At 42.4% G+C, this 24,921-nt stretch overlaps 2 protein-coding genes and 1 non-coding gene across 3 annotated transcripts in view; 2 read left to right on the top strand and 1 right to left on the bottom strand.

Annotated features, from left to right (window-relative positions):
• Window positions 1–24,921, top strand: part of MGLL (monoglyceride lipase) — a 275,956-nt gene that overhangs the window by 35,404 nt on the left and 215,631 nt on the right. The window lies entirely within an intron of this gene.
• The window catches only part of KBTBD12 (kelch repeat and BTB domain containing 12), a 52,788-nt gene that overhangs the window by 21,409 nt on the left and 6,458 nt on the right, over window positions 1–24,921 (bottom strand). Inside the window, exons 2-4 of the mRNA XM_030849228.2 lie at window positions 21,829–23,010; window positions 17,216–17,486; window positions 14,975–15,125 (exon numbers count right to left, since the gene is read on the bottom strand). Coding sequence (XP_030705088.1) covers window positions 14,975–15,125; window positions 17,216–17,486; window positions 21,829–22,898 — 1,492 coding nt within the window. The 5' untranslated portion in view covers window positions 22,899–23,010. The remainder of the gene's footprint in view (window positions 1–14,974; window positions 15,126–17,215; window positions 17,487–21,828; window positions 23,011–24,921) is intronic.
• Window positions 4,916–5,022, top strand: LOC115848511 (U6 spliceosomal RNA). Its single transcript, XR_004037727.1, has one exon. It is a non-coding gene; the product is annotated as a U6 spliceosomal RNA (small nuclear RNA).

Below are 24,921 nucleotides of genomic sequence, written 5' to 3'. Positions count from 1 at the left end.
AACATCAAAGTTTTTCCATTTCAAGTCTTCATGCTGTTTTAAAACATATATTACGTTATTCCCCGCCGTAGTGAATTGACGATTTCAGATTTAACATTTTCTTAAGGATTCAGAAGTAACAATACAATCTGTTTTCACAATATGCTATGGACATAGATGGTTCTATACACTAGGCTACATGAAGACATACCTAAGATTTGCTTTGTTGAACAAAATTCTTTTTTTTTTTTTTTTTTTTTGCGGTACATGGGCCTCTCACTGTTGTGGCCTCTCCCGCCGCGGAGCACAGACTCCGGATGCGCAGGCTCAGCGGCCATGGCTCACGGGCCCAGCCGCTCTGCGGCATGTGGGATCCTCCCGGACCGGGGCACGAACCCGTGTCCCCTGCATCAGCAGGCAGACTCCCAACCACTGCGCCACCAGGGAAGCCCTGTTGAACAAAATTCTTGCTATCGGTGTGGCTTTTAGCAATTTACCTCTTTTCATAAAAGCAAAGCATAAAACATGTAGTAGCACAGGGCTTTGGCTGTGTTCTCTTAAGCTTTTCTGCAAACATAAACAACAAGTCAGAGGCCTGGACAACATCCTCCTAAGACATTTCTCATCTATTCTCAGTAACATTATTATCTCTGTCCATCAGGGGTTTTCACACTGTAGAAGCTTCCGAACATTCTCTCATTTCAGCATCAAAAACACTTTAAACTTCTAGTTAGTTTTAAGCAATCTGTAAGCATACTTTGGCTATCCACTTCATATCCGTACTACGTGTTAGAGAATAACAAGTTTAAGGTGTTTTTTCTTCCATAAGACACAGTCTACTGAGAAATCAAAGACAAATATGAAACCATTATAATACAGCATTGTAATTATACATTGATCGAATAGAGTGCAATTTCTCACTAATTGTCACAATGAAATGTGGAACTGTCCACTCTTTGTGAATTTGTAGGATGTCAGTGATGAAAATGACTAAAGCTAAGTTGTGATTTGAGAGCCATAGGCAAACTTTGGCCTCTGAGAGTACTTAGTTCTGGGTTCCCCACTGAGGGTGCCAGATAATCAAGGTGAAGCTCCTTCATAGGATGAACTGCAGATACATTTCATGGACACTGACATCAAAAACATGGTGAGTCATTTGGTGCAGTTCAAATCCAAGTCTTTTCTCAGAATAAACAGACACTGGCATTCCCTGGAGAACTTCTTTGGCCGTTGAAAAAGTACATTTCTTTCCTTGTTCAACCTGAGCTTAAGAAGTATGTCTCTAAGCCCAGAACGCTCTTGGAATGAGTTCAGAATGTACCCAACAGCCTGCTCTGATGACCTGTGAGTGCAGGATGCTCTGACCAATGGCCTGACCTAGCTTCCTGGAACACACGTGCTGTCCAAGGGAAGACACCTTCCCTCATTCATCTCTGGGTCTCTCCTAAAAGCCAGCTCAGGGCCCGATTATGTTCCATACATAGGCTTAGTCAATATTTTGAGCGTATAAAACCTCCATTAACATGACGTCACCTCTTCCTTTCCTCACAGTATCAGTGTTTCTCAACGTGCAGTCCTGTGGGCATTCCCACCAGAATCGCCTGACGCTTCCCACAGCTCAGATCCCCAGGTCCCACTTCAGACCCACTAGCCCAGAACTGGCCAAGGGTGAGGGCCAGGAATCTGCCATTTTAATGAACAGCCTGGGTGATCTGAGGCAAACTTATATTTATTAAAAAACTGTTTGGAATTTTATGTATTTATTTTTTAATATTTATTTATTTATTTGGTTGCACAGAGTCATAGTTGCGGCCGGCGGGCTCCTTAGCTGTGGCATGTGAACTCTTAGGTGCAGCATGTGGGATCTAGTTCCCTGACCAGGGATCCAACCTGGGCCTCCTGCATTGGGAGCGCAGAATCTTCACCACTGCGCCACCAGGGAAGTCTCCAGAAATTTATCAAAAGAAAGAAAAAGGAAAAACCTTAACCATGATGAAACTTGGTCCTTGGATCTCACAGCATAATTCACCTCTAGACTGATCTCTGACACGCATTTACTGCAGTAACTGGAACCCTCTGTGTAACCCCCCTCGTGGCGCGCGGGGGCAGAGTGCTGTCCGATGGAGAAAACAACACCCGTAGCCGCGTGGGGAGACTTGCTATTAGCTGGCTGCTCGGACAGGGAAGTGAAAACTCCCTGCTTTAAAAAATTCTCCACAAGGCCTGTAACTCTGATGATTTTTGAGGCTTTTGCCCTGATGGAAGAGCAGGATAGAAAGGTCAATTCAGTCACCTGACGTTTGTAAGCATCCATCACATGGAGCAGGCCTGGCAGCTGTCAGAAGAGACACAGACAAGAGGGAGGCAGGGTGTCTGCCCCTCGATGGTCCCAGGAGCATGGGGAGGGCCATGGGCAGAGGCAGAGCAGCCTTGCCAAGAACAGTGCCACTAATTCACACAAACCACCTCGAGGAGATGGCGTTTCTGCCAGACCCTGAAGGATGCGTTGTCCAGAGGCAGAGGCTTAAAAGCAGAGGGAAGAGCGTAAACAAAGTGCAGAAGGGAGGCTTGTTCAGGAATGACCCTCAGAGCCCAAGGCTGGGGCTGGGAGGGATGTGGCTGCAGAGGCCGGCTGGGGCCAGCCTGAGAAAGGTCTAAATGTTTCCACAAATAGATTCCGGTGCTCACTTTCTATATTTGACTTCGCCTGACCTGTCAAACTAAAGCAACTTCTGAATACAATTTGACTTTTTTAAAACACTTGATGGGGGGGCTTCCCTGGTGGCACAGTGGTTAAGAATCCGCCTGCCAATGCAGGGGATACAGGTTCGATCCCTGGTCCGGGAGGATCCCACATGCCGTGGAGCGACTAAACCCGTGTACCACTACTACCGAGCCTGTGCTCTAGAGCCCGTGAGCCACAACTACTGAAGCCCGCATGCCTAGAGCCCGTGCTCTGCAACAAGAGAAGCCACCACAATGAGAAGCCTACGCACCGCAACGAAGAGTAGCCCCCGCTCACCGCAACTAGAGAAAGCCTGCGCGCAGAAACAAAGACCCAATGCAGCCAAAAATAAATAAATTTTTATTTTTTATTTATTTTTATTTTTTTTTTTGCGGTACGCGGGCCTCTCACTGTTGTGGCCTCTCCCGTTGCGGAGCACAGGCTCCAGACGCGCAGGCTCAGCGGCCATGGCTCACGGGCCCCGCCGCTCCGCGTCACGTGGGATCTTCCCGGACCGGGGCACGAACCCGTGTCCCCTGCATCGGCAGGCGGACTCTCGACCACTGCGCCACCAGAGAAGCCCATAGATTTATTTTTTAAAAAATAAAATTAAATGAAATTAAAAAAAAAGGTTTTTAAAAAAACCCACACTTGATGGAAACGCCAAGTATATTTACGAATGTACATTGTCGTTTCAGAAGCAAGCATAATATATTCAAAAGTGTAACTAATACTATGAGAGCTGAAGTTTTATCTCACAGAAACATTTTTCAAAGAGAGAACCCCGGTACCATATTCAAATCGGTATTTTCATAACAGAGCATCAACAAGAGCTCACAATTGGGTTTGATGAGGTGGAGCCCAGAAGGTTCTATGTTTCTCAAAACTTTACTAGTAAGAGTCTGCATCTAATTCGTTTCCTACTTGATTCTTCATAAAAGTAGGATTGAAAGCCTTCAAAACGAGGAGTTAACGTTTTCTCATAGCAATAGGATATATTAACCTAAAATTTTTTGGACTATCTTTTTAAAGAACTTGTTTTAGAAGATTAAGATATATTTTGGATTAAAGTAGTTTGTCTCATAATGAGCTCTCATGGTACAAATGACAAAAGATCTTCCTTGAAACACAAAGCATCTTAAAATGCATGACCTTGAGCAGCACCCTTCTCCTCGGTCTACTACCAGAGGATTTCAAAGGGTTCTGTCATCAAGACACAGCCCCACTCTTTCCTGCTCTCCTGAGAAAGGGCTACCCGAGAAAGCTCTCAGAAAAAAGTCAAAATGGAAACCAGCCCATTTTAAATACCTGGGTTTTTAGTAAGGGCCTCATGTATTCATAAGGCTCGTATAGACTCTTCAAATTATTTTAAGCTTTCCAGAAAGTTACCCGCCAGAAGAGCCAACTGCAGCGTGGGGAAGCTGGTAAAGTGCACACGTAACTGCATGAGCAATAGAACCACTTTAAGCAAACGATCTAGGCATATCTTTTTCTGCATTTTGAAGAAGGAAATATATAGTTTTCCAGGAAAAGCCATCCAATAGCTGACTAATACACCCCTTGCTAGTTTGCCATAATTCCAGAAATCATTTTCATCTAAATTCAGATTACTCATGGTGTCTGTGATGACATGGTCTCAAACACAAGCATTTCCACAATGAAGATGTAGCGCAGATTTAACTGAGGCCAACATTCTTAAATCTTTGCAACTCAAATCAAATTAGGGCCAGCACTAGCCAGAGGGCCCAGCAGTCTGACGGGCTCACCCTTAGTTCCCAAGGAAGGACACACCCTAGGCAGTATTTTAAGAGTCCCTCCCCACGCAGAAGTGCAGGCTGTGTGAGTGTGCACTGGGCCATTGTGTGTGTTTGCAGGGAGGGGAAGCGAAGAGAGTAGAAAGAGACGGTCCTTAGACTCCAAATGCATGAGGACAGGGTGACCCCAGCACAAGGACGGCCCCTCAGTAGGCTGCACGGCCAGCACAGAGACCTGTTGAGGGTGGAGCTGGAATACTGCGGGCTGCTAAAGGAAGATTTTGAGCATTATTAGGGCACTAGAGTGAAAAAGGACCCCTTGCCACTTATTTCAGTAATAATAATCCCTATCATTATCATTTATCGAGCACTTAAATGCCTGGCACAGTATCCATCTCTCTCAAGTGTCACAACTGTTATTAGCATCCTCATCTCATGAATGAAGAAAACAGACTCAGCACTCGCCTCGGCAGCACAGATACTAAAATTGGAACGATACAGAGAAGATTAGCATTGCCCCTGCGCGAGGATGACACACACATTTGTGAGGCATTCCATATTTTTATAGCTGATTCACTTTGTTACAAAGCAGAAAGCAATTATACTCCAATAAAGTTAAAAAAACAAAAGAAATGATGGTCCCATCAGCCAAACACCTTTGAAAAAAAAAAAAGTAAACAGCCTCAGAGAAGTGACCCAACTTGCTTAAAATCATGGGGTGTGGGCTTGCCTGGTGGCGCAGTGGTTGAGAGTCCGCCTGACGATGCAGGGGAGACGGGTTCATGCCCCGGTCCGGGAGGATCCCATGTGCCGCGGAGCAGCTGGGCCCGTGAGCCATGGCCGCTGAGCCTGCGCGTCCGGAGCCTGTGCTCCGCAACGGGAGAGGCCACAACAGTGAGAGGCCCGCATACCGCAAAAAAAAAAAAAAAAAAAAAAATCATGGGGTGATAATAAGTTGCAGGGATAGGATTTGTCTGCAGGAGGACCTTTACTTTATTTTAAGCAAAGAAGACACCTGGGAAATCTTTGTATAGATGGAATTAACTCAAAAGTTTTTTTTTTTGTATTTTGGCTGCATTGGGTCTTCATTGCTGTGCGGGCTTTCTCTAGTTGCGGTGAGCAGGGGCAACTCTTTGTTGCGGTGCGCGGGCTTCTCATTGCGGTGGCTTCTGTTTGTTGTGGAGCATGGGCTCTAGGCGCGCGGGCTTCAGTAGTTGTGGCACGTGGGCTCAGTAGTTGTGGCATGCAGGCTCAGTAGTTGTGGTGCGCAGGCTTAGCGGCCGTGGCGCATGGGCTTAGTTGCTCCGCGGCACGTGGGATCTTCCCGGACCAGGACTCAAACCTGTGTCCCCTGCATTGGCAGGTGGATTCTTAACCACTGCGCTACCAGGGAAGCCCTTTTTTGTGTATTTTTATTCTTTATGTCTCTGATGATATTTTTCTCTCTATTGTCTTACTGAGGGATGATGACCATTGTAACTCTGTTACTTGGCTCTCCCAAACTGTCGCTTGTGCAGCTAATTGGAAGTATGATATAGAGAGAGGCTACACGAATGTTACCAATAATGATACAATACGAAAATGAAAAACAATGTCCTTGCACTGACACAAAGGGATTACAGTTTTCTTGGGATGTAATAGTGACAGTTTACCACGAGCCCTAAAGACAGTCTACCTATGGCTCCACTGAGGCTGATCACATCTCTAATGCAGCCCCCTGCTTCTCTCTTCCTATGTGTGAGCCAGGCGCTGGGTACCAGTCCAGGACCAGGACCAGTTGTCCTATCAGCCTATTAGTTAGACACTGTGTCTCAGTGTCCATGTCCCAATACCCTCAGGGGTTTACATCCTCTAACAGAGCCTGAAAGGACAGGGCGAACACTGGTGGAGTAGAATCCTGAGGCTAACCGTCCCATGCATGGCTGCTCTTCAACTCAGGGGGTCCTCAACAATTTGTCCGCCGCTTTGGCTGATGTAGAAAAGAGTAAACCAAACAGTTAAAATTCCTTTGCCCAGATAGTTATGGAAATCAGCAAAGCCTTGGATTTTTCGGTTGCTAACCAAGGGGAGTCTGTGCCATTGCTGACAGTTCATTTTGTACCTGGATCAACGCCACAGATGAGGTACGACAATTTCTATCCACGCAAAAAGAAAAGTGGATTATCAAGGAAGACTATCAAGGAAGACTCAGGCAGTTGTTGGGACGTGTTTTCATGGTCGGACCTGGAAAAATCCAGATGGTGCCTTGAGAGTGTCCTCCACCTCCTCCGTGTAGTAATCTGTTACGCTTGTATGTTGCACAGCTTGATTTGTTTATCCAGAGTCTTAAATCTACAGAGCCACTGTCCTAACAAATGTTCCAACAAATGACTTAGAGACAAAACCACAATGGACTTATGCTGACGGACATGCAAACTGAAAATCAGACCCACGGATAAAATCTTGTCTTCAAGGAGAAACAAGCACAGTAGAGGACATCTGGATCACACTCACGGTCTCTCCTTTTGCTTTGGCTGATAGAAGACCAAAGGGGAGAGTGAGAAAATATAAAAGGTCTGCACCCCTAAGAAAAAACTATTTTTACTACAGGTATTGTAACAAGCCAACATCAGAACTGGTTTTCAACCTGATTAATCAGTCGGTGACAACCTGCTTCAGTGAACTTGACTCTGGAGCAGCCGGTTAGCTGGAGCCTTGCCCCTAAAGACAGCCAGTCAGAAGCTGACTCATCTCTGACCCCTCTGCCGAGGCTGACTTGACACTCCTGCCTCTGCAACGAACACAAACCACACGTCTAAGGTTGACAACACCCCACTCCCACCTTTGTGACAACACTAATCCAAAACAAACTCCTGCCCACAGTCTTATGATTATCCATCTGCTTTGCCCAATGAGAAGGTCTCTGACCAGCTAACCCTCCTGCACGTAGGTGAGCAATAACGTCAGCGCTTTTGATTTCAGATGCTGAGCAGTGGTCTTATCCTTTAACAGCAGCCAGTAGTCAGCATTTAATTGAGAAACAGACCAAATTCATATTCACTGGTGAAGTGAGATATTAGAGCATTAAAGTAACTCCATGTAATCTTTCTCTGCCACATTTGGACTCATCCTGTTCCTGGTGCCAAGTGTATCATTCTCCTTTTTCTTCATTTGACTAATTCCTACCTGTGGTGTGAGTTAGTTAGCGTCTGCATAGGTGTTACCATGTGTCCACATAGGTGTGCACTTAGCCCTATGTATGCACGGTTATCTGTCTGTACCTTGTCCTAGGCCATCACTCCTTCTGGGCTCAGTGTGTGTCTCCCATCCCTGGGTCCTCAACACTCAGCCCAGGGTCTGACAAATCTTATGCCCCAACAGGTATTCGTTGAATCAAACTGCAGTATGATAAGAAAACGCAGTATCTCTCTGATGGAAAGTATTAGTCTCTCTGACACCCATGTTACTCAATTGAATTGTACCTGTTATTTTAAAAGACTTACTTTCCCCTGAATTTTTTCTCCCTTCAATTCTGAGAAGACCTCTCCTCATTTTCACTCAGCTCCTAAATAACTGTTTTCACTCAGGAGTCTCTCGATGCTTCTTCTCCCCTCGAGCCCAGGGCTCTTGCTACCTCCTTCTTCCTACTTCTTCCAATGTATAATTTTGAATTTCTACACTATATTTTCTCTCCTCAATATGTGTGTTTCCCCCACCCCTTTACATTTTTCTTACCTTAACAGCATGCTTTGTAATTTTAATTTTTAAAATTTTTTTCATTGTGGTAAAAAACCTTAACATGAGATTTACCGTCTTAACAAAATTTTAAGTGCACGATACAGTATTGTTCCTTTTTTTTTTGCTGTGGTGTGAGGTAATGGGCTGAACACATTTGATGGAAGGTTCATCTTTCCCCACTGAAATTGCCCTGACACCTTTGTCAAAAATCAACTGAGTAAAAATGTAAACATTTATTACTGAACTCTTATTTCTGTTCCATTGATATATATGTCTGCCATTGGTTTTATACCACTATAGCTCGATTACTGTAACTCTAGGTTTTAAAAATGGGTTAAATAAGTCCTCAAACTTTCTTCTTTTTCACAATTGTTTTGGCTATTCTAGGTTCTTTGCATTTACACATAATTTTAGGACCAGCTTGTCAACTTTAAAAAACAATGAATCTATAGATCAATTTGGGGACTATTGCTATCTTAACAATATTGAGTCTTCAAATCCATACACAAGGCATATGTCTCTATATATTTAGCTCTTTTTAATTTATTTTTATTTTTTTCAAACAAATGCAGAAGGAACCACTTTTTTAAATTAATTAATTTGTTTATTTATTTGGCTGCATCGCCTCTTAGTTGTGGCACAGCGGATCTTTGTTGCAGCATGCGGGCTTCTCTAGTTGAGGTGCGTGGGCACCAGAGCACACAGGCTCAGTAGTTGCGGCGTGTGCGGGCTTAGTTGCCCCGCGGCGTGTGGGATCTTAGTTCCCCAAACAGGCATAGAAACCACATCCCTTGCATTGGATTCTTAACCATTGGATTTTTAACTACTGGACCACCAGGGAAGTCCCCTATGTAGCTCTTTTTTAACTCTCTTGGGAGTGTTTTATAGTTTTCTGTGTATGATTCTCACACTTTTTGGGTTGAATTTATTCATACATATCTTACTCATTTCGATGTTATTGGGAAGTATTGTTTTTCCAGTTTCATTTTTGGAATGTTCATTGCTAGCACATATAAATACAAATAAACTTAAAATTTTTATTTATTTATTTGGTTGCACCAGGTCTTATTTGTGGCTCGTGGGCTCCTTAGTTGCAGCTTGCCTCCTCCTTAGTTGTGGCATGTGGGCTCCTTAGTTGCTGCACGTGGGCTCCTCAGTTGTGGCATGCATGTGGGATCTACTTCCCTGGCCAGGGATCACACCCGGGACCCCTGCATTGGGAGCATGGAATCTTAAGCACTGTGCCACCAGGGAAATCCCACAATTAATTTTGTATGCTGATTTTGTATCCTGTGACTTTGGCTAAAATTAATGATTAGTTCTAGTATTCTTTCTTTTTTGCTTTCTTTCTTTGACTTCCTTCCTTTCTCTCCCTCTCCCGCTCTCTGTCTTTCTTTTCTTGTAGCTTTCTTAGAATTTTCTACATGTAGGATTATATGATTTGTGAATAAAGACTATTAAACTCTTCCTTTCCAATCTGTATGGCTTAATTCTTTTTATTGCCTTATTGCACTGGCTAAAACCTCTGTTTCAATGTTAATGGGAGCAGCAAGAACAGGCACCTGTCAGTTGTTCCTGATCTTAGAAATAAGAGCTGTCTTTCACCACTACGTACCATAGCTGTAGTCTTTTCATAGATACCTTTTAATAAGTTGAGGAAATTCCCTTCTAGTCCTAATTTGTTGAGAATTTTTATTATGATAGGGGGTTGGATTTTGTTAAATGCTTTTTCTTTTTTAAAAGTATTTATTTTATATTGGAGTACAGTTGATTAACAATGTTGTGTTAGTTTCAGGTGTACAGCAGAGTGCTTCAGTTACACATATACGGTATCTGTTCTTTTTCAAATTCTTTTTCCATTTAGGTTGTTACATAATGTTGAGCAGAGTTCCCTGTGCTATATAGTAGGTCCTTCTTGGTTATCCATTTTAAATATAGCAGGGTGTACATGTCAATCCCAAACTCCCTAACTATCCCTCCCCCTACCCCTTCCCCCCTGGTAACCATGAGTTCGTTCTCTAAGTCTGTGATGTTTCTGTTTTGTAAATAATTTCAAGTCAAATGCTTTTTCTACATCTGTTAGATGATCATTTGGTTTTTGTTCTATATTAATATGGTTTACTATATTAATTGAGTTTTTAAAATTAAAGCCACCTTGCATTCTTGCACTCCTGGGATAAATTCCACTTCGTCATGATGTTATATATAATAATATTTTATGTTGCTGGATTCAGTTCTTTCATTTTTTTATTAAGAATTTTTGATGACATATAATCATTTTTTATGTTGTTAGACTCAGTTGCTAATTGTTTCTTTTTTTAAAATTAACTAATTATTTTTGGCTGTGTTGGGTCTTCGTTGCTGTGCACGGGCTTTCTCTAGTTGTGCCGAGAGGGGGCTACTCATTGCGGTGGCTTCTCTTGTTGCGGAGCACAGGCTCTAGGCACGCAGGCTTCAGTAGTTGTGGCACATGGGCTTCGTTGCTCCGCAGGATGTGGAATCTTCCCGGACCAGGGATTGAACCCATGTGCCCTGCATTGGCAGGCGGATTCTTAACCACTGTGCCACCAAGGAAGCCCTCTACTGCCTTCTTGCCTCCACTATTTCTGATAAGTCACTGGCTGAGCGTATTGTTGTTCCCCTCTATGTGACGTCATTCTTTTCTTGCTGCTTTTAAGAATTTTCTGGGGACTTCCCTGGTGGCACAGTGGTTAAGAATCAGCCTGCCAATGCAGGGGACATGGGTTTGATCCCTGGTCCAAGAAGGTTCCACATGCCGTGGAGCAACTGAGCCTGTGCACCACAACTACTGAGCCTGCGCTCTAGAGCCTGCGAGCCACAACTACTGAAGCCCGTGCGCCTAGAGTCCATGCTCCACAACAAGAGAAACCACCACAATGAGAAGCCTGTACAACGCAACAAAGAGTAGCCCCCGAGGCTTCCCTAGTGGTGCAGTGGTTGAGAGTCCGCCTGCCGATGCAGGGGAGATGGGTTCGTCCCCCGGTCCAGGAAGATCCCGCATGCCGCGGAGCGGCTGGGCCCGTGAGCCATGGCTGCTGAGCCTGTGCGTCCAGAGCCTGTGCTCCGCAACAGGAGAGGCCACAACAGTGAGAGGCCCGCGTACCGCAAAAGAGAGTAGCCCCCGTTCGCCACAACTAGAGAAGGCCTGTGCGCAGCAACAAAGACCCAATGCAGACAAACATAAATTCATTAATTAATATAAAAAAAAGGATTTTCTGTCTTTCAGTATTTTGTCTATGATGTGTTATGATGAGGATCTCTGTGACGTTACCTTACTTGGGATTTGATGAGCTTCTTGGAACTGTAGATTAATGTTTTTCCATCAAGTTTGAGAAGTTTTTGACAAATATTCATTTGAAAAGAGATTTCCTGCCCCTTTCCCTCTCTCCTTTCAGGATCCCCATTATACCTATATTGGTAGCTTTCATGTTATTCCATATGTCTCTGAGGCTCTGCTAATTTTTCTTCAATTTTTTCCCCCTCTCTTCTTCAGATTATATAATTTCTATTGATCTATTTCAAGTTCACAGATTCTTTCTTCAGACTTCTCAAATCTGCTCTTATTCTAGGATTTCCCTAGAAGATCTCTGTTACATTTCCGGCTAGTTTTCTTATCTGCTGCTGTCCCAACCAGGACTAAAAGCTCAAGCTTAGGAGAGCTGCAGGCTTTTTCCATTTGCCACTCTGAGTGTGGGTTTTCCACCCTCTGCTCCCAAACGTATCAGACCCCTTTGGCAAACAAAGCTGCTAGGATTCACAGCTAGTCCCACTCCAGTAGAACTACCACGCTGAATGCTCTGGGCTGCAAGTCGGGGCAGTTTCAGGCCAGGATGTCACAGGCTGCCTGAAGACTGACTTCAAGTTCAGCAGTTTCGAGAAATTAAGCTCTTCTCAAATTGTTGTTTATCTTTGGTTGGTTTCCAGAGATCTGAAATTGTTGTTTTTGACAAATTTATCTGTCTTTATAGTTGCTTTTTGGGGAGGGGATGTCTCCCTTCTCACTTCTCCATTGCTAGAAGTCTCCTGCTTTCACTTAGATTCTGGCCCGCTGAGTGTTTACTGCCATAACAGTTCTTAGTTCAGGGGATTTTAAACACGTTTCACCTAACATTTTTTGGTATTTTCAGTGGGAGGATCAGTCTAGATATCTAGTCGGCCATACAGAGAGAGTTAATACTTTCAGTTTTTTATGACCATTAAATGAAACTTTTTATGTAAAGAATTAAGCAAAGTGTCTGTAACACGAAGGGCTCAAAGAACTTTAGTTATAATATCTGAATACTTGTATTGTAGGGATTTTACATACATTATTTTATTTAATCATATCTCTAAGAGGCAGGCATTCAAATTTTGATATTACCCCCCCCCCAAAAAAAAAAAAAAGATTTACTAGACTAGGGCCATACCAGGTAGTAAATGATGGAGTCAGGGTCTGGTGCCTTCCCCCCTCGGTCCTGCTCCCTCCATGGTGAAGAAGATTTCCGTGGTTGCTCTTTTGGGGTGGCCTGTAGACTATCTAGGAGACCATAAGGAATTAAATCCAGGACAGGTATTAGGGAGAGGGCTCATTGCTGTACTAGTTGGCAGTGACTCCAATCACAGTGGGACACATAGAGATTCCCAAAAGCAGACAGGGCTTTTGCTAAGACAGTTAACACATGAGTGCATGGTACCTGTGTGAGTCATCGAGAAGGTTTTAGGGCTCTGTATGATATTTGCCCACATTCCAATTATATTTGCAATGAACAATTAAATCTGAACTAAGTGTACCACAAAAATACCTAAACAACTGAAATTCATTCCATTTAAAAGCTTTATACATATACTTGGGAGTTCAGTAGCAAACGTTGGGAAACTGGAACCTTTTGGATTCAATCTGCCAAGATGGTAGAATTATTTGAGAGACTGGATCTGGTCCCCAGCCCTGAATATCCAGAAGCTATATTTGATGCTGCTGCAAAAGACTTTCTAACTGACGTCCCCACTGACATCTTCTTCTCACCTTTGACGCGCTCCTTATATCCTGACCTTGGCAACCTTCCTCAGACATTCTCTCATCATGTTTCTGTGCACTTTCTCACTGCTCCCTCTTGTTCTCCTAATTCTTCATCCACCAGCCGTTGTAAGCTGCTCCCATGCACGTGTCCAACTCTCAGCCCCACCCGTCCCTGCTCTTGTGGGCTCATTCACTCATCCTTCTCGCATCCTCTACTCCTAGCATCTCCTTCTCACCTCCGAACCTCTGCTTCTGCCTTTCTTTCTATTGTACTCGCCACCCTTCCCCAGCACCTCCTTTCTTGGAGCACGCTCTTTCCTCTATTTCTCTTACCCACATCTTACAGGTCCTCTAAAAATCTACTCCCTTCCATTCACTCAGTGGACGTTTGTTCATGCTGTGAAGCGTGAGCTCCGAAGGGTGTCTTGGGTGTCCTTTCCAGGCAATTTACAAAAAGATGACACTATCAGTTGTATTCCACATTTAGCCTAGTTGTGGCTCCACAGTGGGGGAATCTCATTTTGCTTCAATTGACACATCATTTTTTCCCACTTTTGACTGCCTCCAACTTTAATATAATAAGTGGATCAGCACTTCACTCCTGAGTTATACCTCCATCCCACGTAATCGATCCTAGTTTAGATGTTATCTCTACTGGGCCTATGACACTGCATAAGGTTATAACGAAAGTAACGAATATATACCCAGAGGAAAAACTCAGTTATAATCACAAGTGAGCCTCATAACTGAGGCAGTCATAAATTATGTTGCATAATGTTCTTGTTCTTAAAATCACAGAACTGTTAATGTTTGAGTGCGTTAATTATTCGCTTCAGGCTGTGTAGGCAGCCAAGAGATAACGGCTTCCCTTTAGTTTAAAAAAAAAAAAGGCTGCTCAAGTGCTTGGTTTGCTTTCAGCCCATATTTCTTTTTTTGGCCATCTTTTTGTTACCCAGCATCTTCCCCGTGTTGTTTTTGCCAGTTAGGCATCAGTGCAGATGGGACGAAATAAAAAATTGGCATCGCCATCATTTTACCAGTCCACTCGGCCTCCTGTCTCAACCTCTTTCTTCCCATACTCATGGGAAGGTGATGGAGGGGTGGGAAGCGAGGTGACAGAGGGTGACGTTAGGGAGCGGGACGGGGATTAGACGAGCAAAGGACTTAATAGAAGGAGTGGGAAGGGTGGGGAGACACAGAGGATGTTCAGAGTCACTTTAACCCACATTAGTGGGAACAAACCAGTCTTTCACCAGTCCCTAGTGGGGGGCGCAGGACCACACATATTCATGCCAGAGAAAAGAAAAAAATGCATTCGGGTAAAAAATTACTTAATAACCTCTGTAGAAGTTTGGTGGGTGAGGCAACACAAAGAGGACTGGTATCTGTGGCATCGTCTTACGTCTGCTGCCTTTCTCTTCTGTTAGTACAGAGAATCAGTTGGTTGCAAAAGCCCACGTTTCATCGGCTGAAGGCAGCCAAAGGCTTACTGCCTTTTCACCATATTTTACTTGGTGGGTATAGAAGGATGTATCACTACTGTTCTTGCATTCCAAGCGACTTAAAAATTTGATAAAAATAACTTTGCTTTCAACAAGTCAATAGACTTTCATTTAATCTTACCTGACTGTGCTCTAGAAATTAAGAAACAAAAGAGAATTGGGGGCTAGTTGTGTATATAGTTGAACTGAAATGCAAGAGGAAGGGAGAATATTTCATTTTCACTGAGGCAAACTGCTGAGAAAAAATAAAAGGAGTTACACTCTTTTAGCTTCTTCTTACCCAGAACATAAATCTCACTGTTGACCACAGCTGTGCTGAATCGGTACTTTGAGTACTTCATGGGTGCCTGCTCTGTCCATAGATCTTGGCTGGGGTCATACTTCAGCAGCTTGTTGCTTAATCGATCAGGTTCTTCGTCAGGAAGATCCATCTGTGTGAAATTATGACAGCCAGTATAATAACGTACCACTTAGAGATCTTCGTGAGTACCTGAATGCAATTAATCAAAGCAGACAGCCAAGGAGATAAATAGAGGTTAACCGTAGTGAGTCATACTCACAAACACACCAAATCCCATGACTTGGAGATATAAGTACACTGTCAGTATCGGAGGAATTTATATTCTACGATAATGGGGCTAAGGTGTTGGGTTATAGCAAACAATCTGTGATCTGAGCAGTGAGGCAATACATACAGCATTTTTTTTAAAAAATGAAGCACTGCAAAGCCTTAAAAACGAAACCAAGCTTTTTTGAATAGTATTTAAAGTATAATTTTATTTTACCAAGCTTTATAGTGGCGGATTAAATAATATTTGTGAGAAACTAATTTTAATAATTTATAAAGCATTTTTCTTTATAATATTTTTCTAATCCAAGTGGAACAAAATTACAAAAACATTTGAGTGTTTTAGTAATGAGAGTATTTTTATACCATAATATAGGAGTGGTCTGAATTTAATTTTAAAGATACATGGATTAATAGAAATTATTTGCAATTATTTTTATGTATTTATTTTATGTACGTATATATGTGTATATATATATATATATTTTAATGACTAGGGAAAGTAGAAGTTGAATACACACAGATGTATGTAGCTTTTCCTACTCCTGAACTTGAGGTGAAGTAATATTTTTTGTCTATAATGTGTTAGGACCTTCTATGACTTCAAGCTAAAGATGCTTAAGTGTCTTTTGCTTTTTGTTTTGGATGAAGGTGTTCAACAGAGAAATAATTTCCATACTTATGAAAGTTGTATGCAGTTAGTTTTAGCTCAGGGTTACAATCACTGTAGTGCAATCACTACCCCCATGCTTTCTTGCAATTTAATGTATTGTATTCGGTACAGACTAGCAAAAGCTTTCGTTATGCAGTAAATACTGACGTGTTTGAAGACATTATAAATTAGGAAATACTGACTTTATTGTTTTAATTTTCCTTCTAATTTAAGTATTTAATATTTGCTTTAGTGGAAAAAAGCAAAGAAAAGCTTTTCTTTGGAGCATATTCATGCAAAATTAACTATGTAAATGAATAGTTCTGAAAAAGCTTTATTACAAATAATTTGTCAGGTTTCAGCTACTAACTGTGATTAAATCTAAGCTACTTTTTGATACATAGCATGAATTTTAAAATGTATTAAATGTGACGTTTGTTATTAAAACAAGTATGATATACCATAAAAGGCAAAATTTAAGCTTATGAAATGATTTAAAAAGCACCAGTTTTATCATGAAGCGAATCTGGCGAAAGAAGAAATCACATAGGCTAAAATAAAATTAGTTTATGTCATGGGGACAGAAAATGAGCTGGTAAGATTAGTCTTTATTAGAAAGACTGGTTGGCCAGGGCAGAAGGCAGCTGGAGTGAAACTTCTGTGAGAGCCCCAAGGCGCTCGGAGGGACACGAAAGAGGAGAGAAAGGGCCTCTGTGGTCCCACTCCACTGACTTCTCCATCCTGTCTTGCGTCCCTTCTCTGGGCTTCAAGACAGTCTCTGGTTTCTCTATCTGCTGATGCCCAGCAAAGACATGAAGAGGTTAAAATTGCAATATACTTTTGTGGAAATGGTTGTGCCATCACAGGATGAACATTCTGGTTTCCCACTCAGAGTAAGAACTTTAATATGAAAAAGACCTAAGAATCCTTGCCTCAGGTCATACAGCTGTAAAGCAGAGAGAAGTGGGATGAGGATCCAGCTTCTTCGCCTCCTACTTAGATGCTCCTTACAGATAACCCCTCAGCATAAGCATCCTTCATAGTCAGCAAGGATGGGAAGGGTTATGAAGAACACAGCACAAATACTGAATGAAGTCATGCCTATGAATAACACTTTAAAATTCATTCTCCTGAGCTGCTTTAACACTTTAAAATCTTCCATTTAATATTCTGTAACATAAAAGGCATTTTACCGGAATGTGAGTCATACTCTTTTAGTATTCAACAACTACAACATTTCTCAACAGAGCGGCCAGACTCAGCACAGCCATGCCAGTTAGGTACACAGGAAATTTCTTAACCTGAGGGGTCCAGCCTCCAATCACGTAAAGTTTATTATTCACTGTTACTACAGCATGACACGCCAACTGTAGTGGAAGGGGGGACACCCTTTTCCAAGTGTCCCTTTCTACAGAGTACTTATCAACACAGTTTGTAATAAGATACTGGTTTTTAATTTTCATCTGTCCTCCTATAACATAGAGGTCGTTATGGATGGTGCCCAGAGCGTAGAGCTCTCGAAATTCTGTTGTGCATAACTTTTCCCAAAACTGGTTTCCTCTATCATGATACCTGTAAGTTAACAGAGAGAGAACCCAGAATTAGATTTAATATAAAAACAACTTGCCAAAAAAACACACTTGTTTCTTTTCCAACGAAAACCGATATGATTTGGTTCTTCTAATTGGAGAAGAAAAAACCATTAAGATAGTGATACAGGTTTGTGTTTTTTGGGGAAAAGAAATGCTGAACAAAATATAATGTACACAGAAACAGTCAACCACACCCACCTAGAGAATTTTAGAAAAAAACAATATATTGAAAAAGTATAGATTATCCAGGGACTAGCCTTCATTTCCTACTTTTGGGAAAGAAAATTAAAAATAGGAAAGTCTTGGGCTTCCCTGGTGGCGCAGTGGTTGAGAGTCTGCCTGCTAATGCAGAGGACACGGGTTCGAGCCCTGGTCTGGGAGGATCCCACATGCTGCGGAGCAACTGAGCCCGTGAGCCACAGCCGCTGAGCCTGCGCGTCCGGAGCCTGTGCTCTGCAACGAGAGGCCGCGATGGTGAGAGGCCCGTGCACCGCGATGGGGAGTGGCCCCCGCTTGCCACAACTAGAGAAAGCTCTCACACAGAAACGAAGACCCAACACAGCAAAAATAAATAAATGACTAAAAATAGGAAAGTCTTTCAGCAAGTCATTTGCTAAAAGAGAATATGTAAAAATAAACATAAAAAATGTCTTATTCTGTTGACTAGAAGTTTCATTTTAATACTACATTAAAGAAATGTGTTTAGAGCAGAAAATCTGGAAATATTTAAATTCAGATTTCTAATGGGATGATGCAGGATATGTAGAATTTTAAGGATTGTTCTTGTGGTTCTAACTGGCTTAGAACAGAGTCAAGAGCATGCTACTGTATAAAAACCCACCTGTAGGTGTCTGCTGGGCATTTCTCAACTGTTTTAATCTACTAGGAATGGTAATTTCAGTAATTTCTACCACAAATAATTATGTTGGTCTGAGAAGAGTCTTGGGAGAAGAGCAGGGACACTAGGTGATACGGTCTCTCAACACCTCCTAGAGTCCAACACATTAAGTAATTATCTGAGTGTGTGCATGTGTGTGTGTGTGTGTGTGTGTGTGTGTGTGTGTAGCATTACATGGTCACCAAGTGGATGAGTCTGTGCCCATCTTCTGTCTTGCCTGTTGACAATGGCAAGTCTATTTTCTCAAATCATGATCGGGACACATAGTCCAGGACAAAAGTACCCATGGGGACAGTGGGATAAAATATGTGAAATTATTTCTGTCCTAGAAAATCCAGAAAGTATAATTGGAATTCCAAACTAAAACAAAACAAAAAACAAAAACCAGAATAAATATGGAAAATAAGAAAAAAAATTTGTTGTTTGGAAACAAATTTTGCATCAGACATGTGACAGTTAATCGTATTACAGAAGTTTTCCCCATTGTTCTGGGCCAACTCTTATGGAAACCAAAGTCCCTAGCAGCACAGGTGATATTTTCACCACTATTTTTAATTGTTCTGGATTTTAGAGGGGAAGGGACAATTAGGTGTCTACAGGTGGGGGCTACTGAAGCAAAGACAATGAATGTATAAATAGAACTAAAAAATGGGTTTTGGTTTTCTGAGGCACGGTTTAAGAAAATAGGCCAGGAACAAGATAAATCCCACGAAGGATGGGAAGTACATGTTTGCTGGACAACTTGCTAATTGGATTTTTGTTTTAACATTTTGAATTAAAAATGGGGAGAGAAAATGCCCAGATGAAACTATAAAACTTATTATTTCGATATGACATAAAGAAGAAAATAATAGTGGCAAAAGCATTCAGTGTTCACGGAGGTTGACAGTTTAAAGACAACACTTACATCCTCAGCTGTTTGTCTACCAAAGTACGAGAGTTAAAAGAGATGGAAAGGTGTATTTTTTTAAAAAAGAAACAACCTGCTATAATGCTAATCTACTTCCTCTTTTAAGTCAAAAAGAAATATATCTGCATGGAAATGTGTAAACTACAGAGTAGAGGCACGCTGAAGAGCATCTTGGCAAAGGTAATTGGGGTAAGGAGCAGAGATGATGTGGCAGGAGTGGACCAAAGACAGTGACCTCGGGTGGTACTGTCAGACCTTAACTATGCAGACAGCACCGGGAGTCTCATGTAAGCCTCAAGCAGTGCTTCTGATAATCTCTTTATTTGCCTTGCTGACAGTTTCACTATTGCGAGAAGTGAGGAGGGCAACTGATAGTTTTACCCTAATTCTGACCAACGTGGAAGAGCTGTTGGTGATGGGAACCGGCGTGAGTTCAAGACAGGAAAGAAGGGAAACGCGGGGTGTGTCGTTAGACACACGCATAAAAAGGGAAGCAGGCATTCAAAAACAGTTAAGAGGAAAGACTTTCAAGGATGAAAACACACTTTTTGAGACGGTTGGACGTTTGTTAACAATTAACTCTGATGGCAGAATTGTGGACTATCCTTATTTTATTTTTTAAATTTTATTAATTTTATTTTTGGCTGCATTGGGTCTTCGTTGCTGCACACGGGCTTTCTCTAGTCGCGCTGAGCGGGGGCTACTCTTCATGGCAGCGCGCGGGCTTCTCATTGCGGCGGCTTCTCTTGCTGCGGAGCACGAACTCTAGGCGTGCGGGCTTCAGTAGTTGTGGCTTGCGGGCTCTAGAGCTCAGGCTCAGTAGTTGTGGTGCACAGGCTTAGGTGCTCCGTGGCATGTGGGATCCTCCCGGACCAGGGCTCAAACGCATGTGCCCTGCATTGGCAGGTGTATTCTTAACCACTGCGCCACCAGGGAAGCCCTGCACTACCTTTAAGAGGAAGAAAATAGGTATCTAAAGAACCTGAGGTTCTGGTACAGGAGGCTCTAAGGTGAAAAGAAGGGCACCCAGCCAAGAGCAAGTAGGAAACAAAGGTCAGGGACGCAGAGGATCCGTCCCAGGAGAAACATGCCCCCTTTCCCACAAGCACCTGAGGGCCTGCCTGTTGCTGCTCAGTGGCAGCCTGTCACCGCAGGCAGAGGGCCAGTCACTATCCAGGGCGTGTGTTCCCGCCCCACTTCTGGGAAGAAGGGACACTTGCTCAACGTGTGAAGGTGACAGCAGGACGGGCCGAGAGCCTGAAGCACATACTGCAATGGGGAGAGATGACAGGAAAATAGCAGACCTCTCATTCCTTCTCTGTCCCCACTTTGCTGTCGAGAATCACTTACCGACTGACTGAAAAGTCTGAGAAACCGTGCTACGAGGGCCCAGAGAGGGGAGGGAGTGCAAGGAGAGTTCAAGGACCTACACGTACAACTCTTATTCACCCAGGTAGATTTAAGGGTTGAATTCTTGCTGAGTAACAGGAAACAAATCTTTCTGTCCTCACACACAACACCTAGACATACACTACTTCTTAGCAGATACTCCTGTTCCTAGACATACACTACTTCTTAGCAGATACTCCTGTTCCTAGACATACACTACTTCTTAGCAGATACTCCTGTTCCTCTTACAGTTCTAGGGTTGAAGAATTCTTAGGCGACAAACATTTTACACTATTAGAGGTTTAGCAAAGACCCACTCGTTAAGGGTACAGAATGAAGGACTTCCCTGGTGGCGCGGTGGTTAAGAACCCGCCTGCCAATGCAGGGGACACGGGTTCAAGCCTTGGTCCGGGAAGATCTCACATGCTGTGGAGCAACTAAGCCCGTGCGCCACAACTACTGAGCCTGTGCTCTAGGGCCTGCGAGCCACAGCTACTGAGCCCACGTGCCACGACTACTGAAGCCTGCATGCCTAGAGCCCATGCTCTGCAACAAAGAGAAGCCACCGCAATGAGAAGCCCACACACCGCAATGAAGAGTAGCCCCCCGCTCGCCACGAGTAGAGAAAGCCCGCGTGCAGCAATGAAGACCCAACACAGCCAAAAAAAAAAGTACAGAATGAAAACTGACAGATAAATAATACTTTTTGGTCAAGAAGAAAAATTACTTACTACTCTGAATTGTGAACTAATAAAAGTCAGTTCAAGGCGTCAGTGTTAATAAACTTTTCTTCTTGTTAAAAGTTATATTCAGCTCTTCAAAAACAAAGCAATTATAGCATATGAATAGTGAAAGCTAAGAGTGAAAATATACAAAGGAATCATAAAGTATATACATTTAACTTATGCAAATTCAACTATATGTTCTTAATAATGAAAGGGAGAGAAAAATAATTTTAAAATGTGGATGATTTCATTATGAATTTTACATCTATGTAAAATACATGATTACAGGGTAATTCTGACCACACATAATTTAAGATGTGATCACTCAGAAGTACTTCGGCTGCTAATGTCAAAGCAAGATAATTGAAACGAAGTTACAAGTATATGGCTAGATACGAACCTGTAGATTTCAACATTCTTGCTCTTTTGTCTGGAGAGTTTAGAGGCACTTGCTTCTCCAGCCACAACGATAGTGTTGTTTTCCGTGACAACACCAGTACACACAGTGCCTAAACCCTCCCCATACTTGGGAGAGGAGATGAAATAGGTCTTGCGCAATGCAGGATCATAGCAAAAACTGGCATCTCCGTAGTTCCTGTGTCTCGACCTGATTCCTGAAGAATTGGTGCCAATGCACAGCAAAAGACTGGTAGTCTCCATGCCATAACGAAGATTGAGAGAGTGCTGTTGAGGGGTCTTGATGGCTTTGAATGCGTTTTGAATGATGTCAATGCAATTTGCATCACACAGAAGCATTGTGTTCCTTTTCAGGGCTTGTCTTAAAAAAGAAGGATTTACCAGTTGCAGCCTAACTTGCTTCAGAAGTTCCACAAGATGCTCTGTGCGCAGTTCTCGGTTGTGATTTACCCATCTCAGAACTAGGTCCAGTATGCTCTCCTCTCTGGATATGTTCAGGTCATCTGATTTAATAAGCGTCAGAAGTTGGTGCACTTCAATTTCTAGTATCTCTTCATGTAAGCTCACCTCAGCAAAGTGCTGATATAAATACTTCTTCGATTGATCAGCTAAATCCTCAGCTCCAATCTGCTTTGCAAAATGATAGATACCCAAACAGTTCGAGGCATCCATATGGTCCATCATATACTTCTGACACACACTGAAGACTTCCTCCATCTGCATAAAATAGGCGGCCATAGCCACAGTCTGTACATTGGCATTACTGATCTCCAAAGCCGCATGGTACATATAATTTAATATCACCGACACACTTTCTGCTGTGATGTCATAAAGTACGACTTCCCTCTGAGTACACTCAAGTAGTCCACAGGTAAACATCGCTTTGAAATAAGGACTAAATGCAGCCAGGACCAGCCTGTGGCAAGGGAATTTCTCCCCTTCTGCGATGAGTACAACATCAATCATCTCTGCTAGTTCTTTCATGTTCTTAATTTTATTCAGTAAATTCAAGCTGTGTTGGTATTTTTCTTTTCCCTCAGTCTTGCACTCCATGGTGTCCTCTCCAGTGTTTCTAAGTAAGTCTTCTTTAAATGTAGCTTGATTCTTGAGGTCCTGTTTACATGTCTTATTACTCACCAAGCAACAGAGATGTCATGCAACATTCCTGAAGGAAAGAAAAGAGGGAGTTTTCTTCTAAGAAAAAAATTCTCTGTAATTTAAATATGCAGCCTTAGTTCTAAGAAGTATTTATAAGTAAATATTATTCATTCCAAGCAGAGTAGTTTAACATTAAGATAGCTACTTTGGTATCTAAAAATAACGTCGTTGATTGTAAAATTAAAAACAGGAAATTATTAAGCACTAACAATATTTTCCTAATTGGCGGCAGAGATTTTTCTAGCGGAGGCTGGAAAGTCCTCCCTCCCAAGGTGAACGAAGAGAAAAGGGATAAGATGAGCACCTTTCGCATTTACACTTCCAGTTACCAAATTCAGCTGACCCACAGATGGAGGATACAGAGGCATTAGGAAGCATCCTCTCTGAGGAAGTGCAACATCACTGAAAAGGTTATGTGCACCGTCCCCCAAAATGCACCCAAGTGCTATCAGCACCAGTCTGAAAAATCACAAGGGAGGGGGTCTTGTAGGCTGGCTGAAAAAAAAGTCCACTAAAATTCTGCTCAAACTTTGCTATGTGGCAAATAATTCAAAACAGTGCTTTGGAAAGCGCAACCAAATACGTGCTGATGTGAGAATTCACAATACTTGAAACTTACAAGTAAATCATCCTAATCTTAGAAAACACACAAAAGTCCTCCCATTTCTCTGCCCCTCCTGCGTGGCTTCTCTCTCTTCCCTGTCTCACAGAGGCAGAGGTGGAATCACTTCTTGCCTGAAAAAGCACTAGTCTAATTAAAAATCTCTTTAAGCTGGTTGTCTCAGCTTCCCCTTCCCCGGGGAACTGCAAACAGGATGTTTCAAGGAAGCTAATTAGCTCTTTGGATTTAAAGAACACTCCTAGAGCCAGAAGCCTTAACGGGAGGAGCAGAGCTCAATCTCTGTCACCCTGTCCAGGTCTAATGCGGCTGTAAGTCCCAGCAGCGAGAATAAACCTCGATGGTAGAAAAGTCAGCACGAGGAGCTCAGAAAGGCAGGGAGGTGATAATTTCAACACCGTGAAAGCAAAATCTGTCAGCCGTGAAGCTTATAAATCTTCTAAACTTCTGTGATCCTGTAAAGGATTAGAAATCTCGTACGTCTCAATGAGACTTGGCACTTCTTCAGTGTTGAATTAAAGTTCATTTCAGGAAAGAAATGTTAAGCGTGATAGGAATGTTTAATTATATAATGGCAACTGTAAGACCTAAAAATCGCTGTGCTGAAGGGTGTGGAATCATAACAAGTAGCCAGTCTTGGAACCCGTATACTTGAAATAGAAATAAAAGCCTCCTCGCTGGATTTTCTGGCGTTAATGGCTCAGTTTTATTTCAATGAGAACTTAAGACTTTCTATGCAAGGGTTTGCAGGTTAAAAGTGAACGGTTGCTTTTTCCCTTTATTTGTTTTAGATTTTTACAAAGAGAATCCAATTATGGGTAATTAAGAGGTCATTATATTTCTAAATTCTCCTACAACACATTATGACTAGCCCAAATCATATTATGTAGGCTTCTTTACACATAAACACATCAGTCAACTTTATAGATGACAGCTGTTACTTCAAACTAAAAAACGGTAAAACCTTTCTTATAAGGAAACATTTTAAAATTTCTATTCCATTTGTACTGATATACAAGAATCCCTCAAAGGGTACCAGTACCCACAATGCTAGAAGGCCAAGGGCAGCTTCCAGATAGGATCACGTGATCTAACACAATGCAGATAGTTCAGAGTCATTAGTTCTTGATGTTGCTGGAAAGAAACCAGACGCCGGGGACCCAAATGTTAGGACCACAACCTAGGATTTTGTATCTTTAAGGCAGGAACCAAGCTACCCTCGTTGAACGTCTTGGCATAGGGCTAGTTTAATGAAAACGTAAGTGGCATTAGTTTCAAAGAGAGGTTAAAAATGAAATA

The sequence above is a fragment of the Globicephala melas genome, chromosome 11 (genome assembly GCF_963455315.2).
Source record: "Globicephala melas chromosome 11, mGloMel1.2, whole genome shotgun sequence".
Taxonomy (NCBI): domain Eukaryota; kingdom Metazoa; phylum Chordata; class Mammalia; order Artiodactyla; family Delphinidae; genus Globicephala; species Globicephala melas.
This window is presented reverse-complemented; position numbering and strand designations above follow the sequence as displayed.